Source organism: Helobdella robusta (assembly GCF_000326865.2).
Source record: "Helobdella robusta unplaced genomic scaffold HELROscaffold_47, whole genome shotgun sequence".
Taxonomy (NCBI): Eukaryota; Metazoa; Annelida; class Clitellata; order Rhynchobdellida; family Glossiphoniidae; genus Helobdella; species Helobdella robusta.
The window spans coordinates 1,195,619-1,198,118 of NW_008705176.1; the positions used below are offsets into that span (position 1 = coordinate 1,195,619).

Here is a 2,500-nt window from a genome sequence, read left to right on the forward strand (position 1 = left end):
TATTTAAATCCACTTGAACAACAGTGCTGATGATGACAACGATAATAATTAAAATAATTATAATTATTATAATAAAAATAATATTTATTATTATAATTACGATGGCGACGAGGTTGATGATGATGGCGTTCCCGCATTTTTACGCCTATATCGATGTATGTTAATTTATCGTTGGCTTTTATTATGTCAATTTCTATTTATAAACACACACATACAAACACACACACGCAACCACACACAGAGGTACACACAAGTACACACACACACACACACACACACACACACACACACACACACACACATATATATATATATATATATATATATATATATATATATATATATATATAGATATCTTTGTCTTTACGAGCGAAAAGGGTTTTTCAGGCACGATTTTAGTGTTTTTATATGTGTATGAGTGTGTGTATGTAGATGTAGATGTTTGTATGTATGTATGTTTTTATGTATGCTTGTTAGTTTGTATGTGTGTATGTATGTTTGTATGTATGTTTGTATGCATGTATGTATGTTTGTTTGTAGGTATGTATGTATTCACACGTTCTCAAATATCTGTAAACATTTGGATGGTTGGCATGGTTGCAATTGCAATCAATGTGACCTTAGTATTTGTTGTTGTTGATGTTGTTGATGTTGTTGTTGATGTTGATGTTTATATTGTTGTTGTTGTTGTTGTAGTTGATGTTGTTGTTGATGTTTTTGTTGTGGTTGTTGTTGGTGTTGTTGTTGATGTTGTTGTAGATGTTGTAGTTGTTGTTGTTGATGATGATAAATATGAATGTTTTGTTACCTAGACAAAATGTACTAGCTTTATGTGTATGTATATATATATGTATACAAATATACATATATACATATATATATATATATATATATATATATATATATTTTAACAAAATAACAATTAAAACCACACAATAATAATAATATCAATATTTATAATAATAATAAAAATAATAATAATAATAACTTTACTTTCCAATACGAATTTCGCTTTTACGTGTCTAAATGTTATTTGCAATTATACTGACGACGATGACGCAAAAATTATTCCCTCATTGTCCGTATAAATAATAGTAGTAATAATAATAATAACAACAAAAATAATAATATTAAAAAAATAATTATAATAATAACCATAACATTAAACATAATATAAACAATAAGAATAAAACTCTGTTTCTACTACTGCTGCTACTACTTTTACTGCTGATGCTGCTACTGCTACTACAACTATTGAAAATAATAATAATAACAAAAATAACAATAATAATAATTATAATTTTTTGTATTTTCCATTGTTTATCTGCCAATTGTTATAATGCTACGTTAAGTGAGCTATTGTCTAAAGAAATTTTGTTGCATAAACAATGATAAAAATTATGATGATGATGTTGTTTATGATGATGACGACGATGACGATGATGATAAATAACTTTTTTTTAATTTATTTGTTCGTTCATTTTATCAATCAATCGTTCATTATTTATTTAGTTGTTGGTTTATTTGTTCATTAATTGATTGGTTCATGAAAGGAACAAGCATACGTACACATACAAACAAACAAACAAACAAACAAACGTACGAACATACGAACAGACGAACAAAGAGATATTGATATTTAACGGACAAACAAAAGGACAATTCAGACCTCGCTATAAACAAACAGTTAAAAATCGATCAAGATTGTTTTCAAATTTTAAAGTTTAAAATATTATCATTGGAACGCAAGCAACAGCAACACTCATCTCGGTAATTAACAACCATTTACTTATTCACTCACCCACTTATTCACTCACTCATTCACTCATTCATTCACTCACTCACTCACTCACTCACTCAAAGAACCAATTATAAAATGCTCAACGACAAACCAACCAATAAAACTCAACCCCTTCATTAAATCATCCAATCACAAAAAGGCTACCGTCATATTAACGAATCACAAAAATTCGAATGCCAACGAGCCAGGCAACCATTCTACCACATTACAAAAAAACTTGCCAGCAAATTAACCAATCACATTTCTACCCACCAACCATCCTATGACAAAACAGTCCGCCAATAAAAGAACCATCACGTGACGATGGTTTCCCGCCAGCAAGTTCGGAGCAGACGAGTGTCTGGTTTTGGATACTGAATGGCGTGCAGACGACGGTCATGTTTGGTAAGGATGACGGAGAGGTCTGGTGCAATGGCTACATACTTCCTACTGAGGTTTGGCTCTGTCTTTGTGTCTGTGCGTGTCTGTGCGAGTATGTGCGTCAATGTGTGTGTGTGTGCGTGTATGTGTGTGTGTGTCATCATCATTATCAAGATCACCCACATCATCATCAGTTTTGTTATTATTACCATCATCATCATCATCATCATCATCATTAATAATACCCTCGCCTCCTTATCATCATCACCATCACTTCCAACATCATCACCATCACCACCTTCATCACCATCATCGTCTTCATCATCCTCATCATCTTCC

General features: G+C 31.3%; 1 protein-coding gene across 1 annotated transcript in view; it reads left to right on the forward strand.

The window, feature by feature from the left end:
- HELRODRAFT_178402 (hypothetical protein) overlaps positions 1-2,500 on the forward strand; it is a gene marked incomplete at both ends in the record, with an annotated part of 5,035 nt that overhangs the window by 2,336 nt on the left and 199 nt on the right. The window contains one exon of the mRNA XM_009026499.1: positions 2,076-2,202. Coding sequence (XP_009024747.1) covers positions 2,076-2,202 — 127 coding nt within the window. The remainder of the gene's footprint in view (positions 1-2,075; positions 2,203-2,500) is intronic.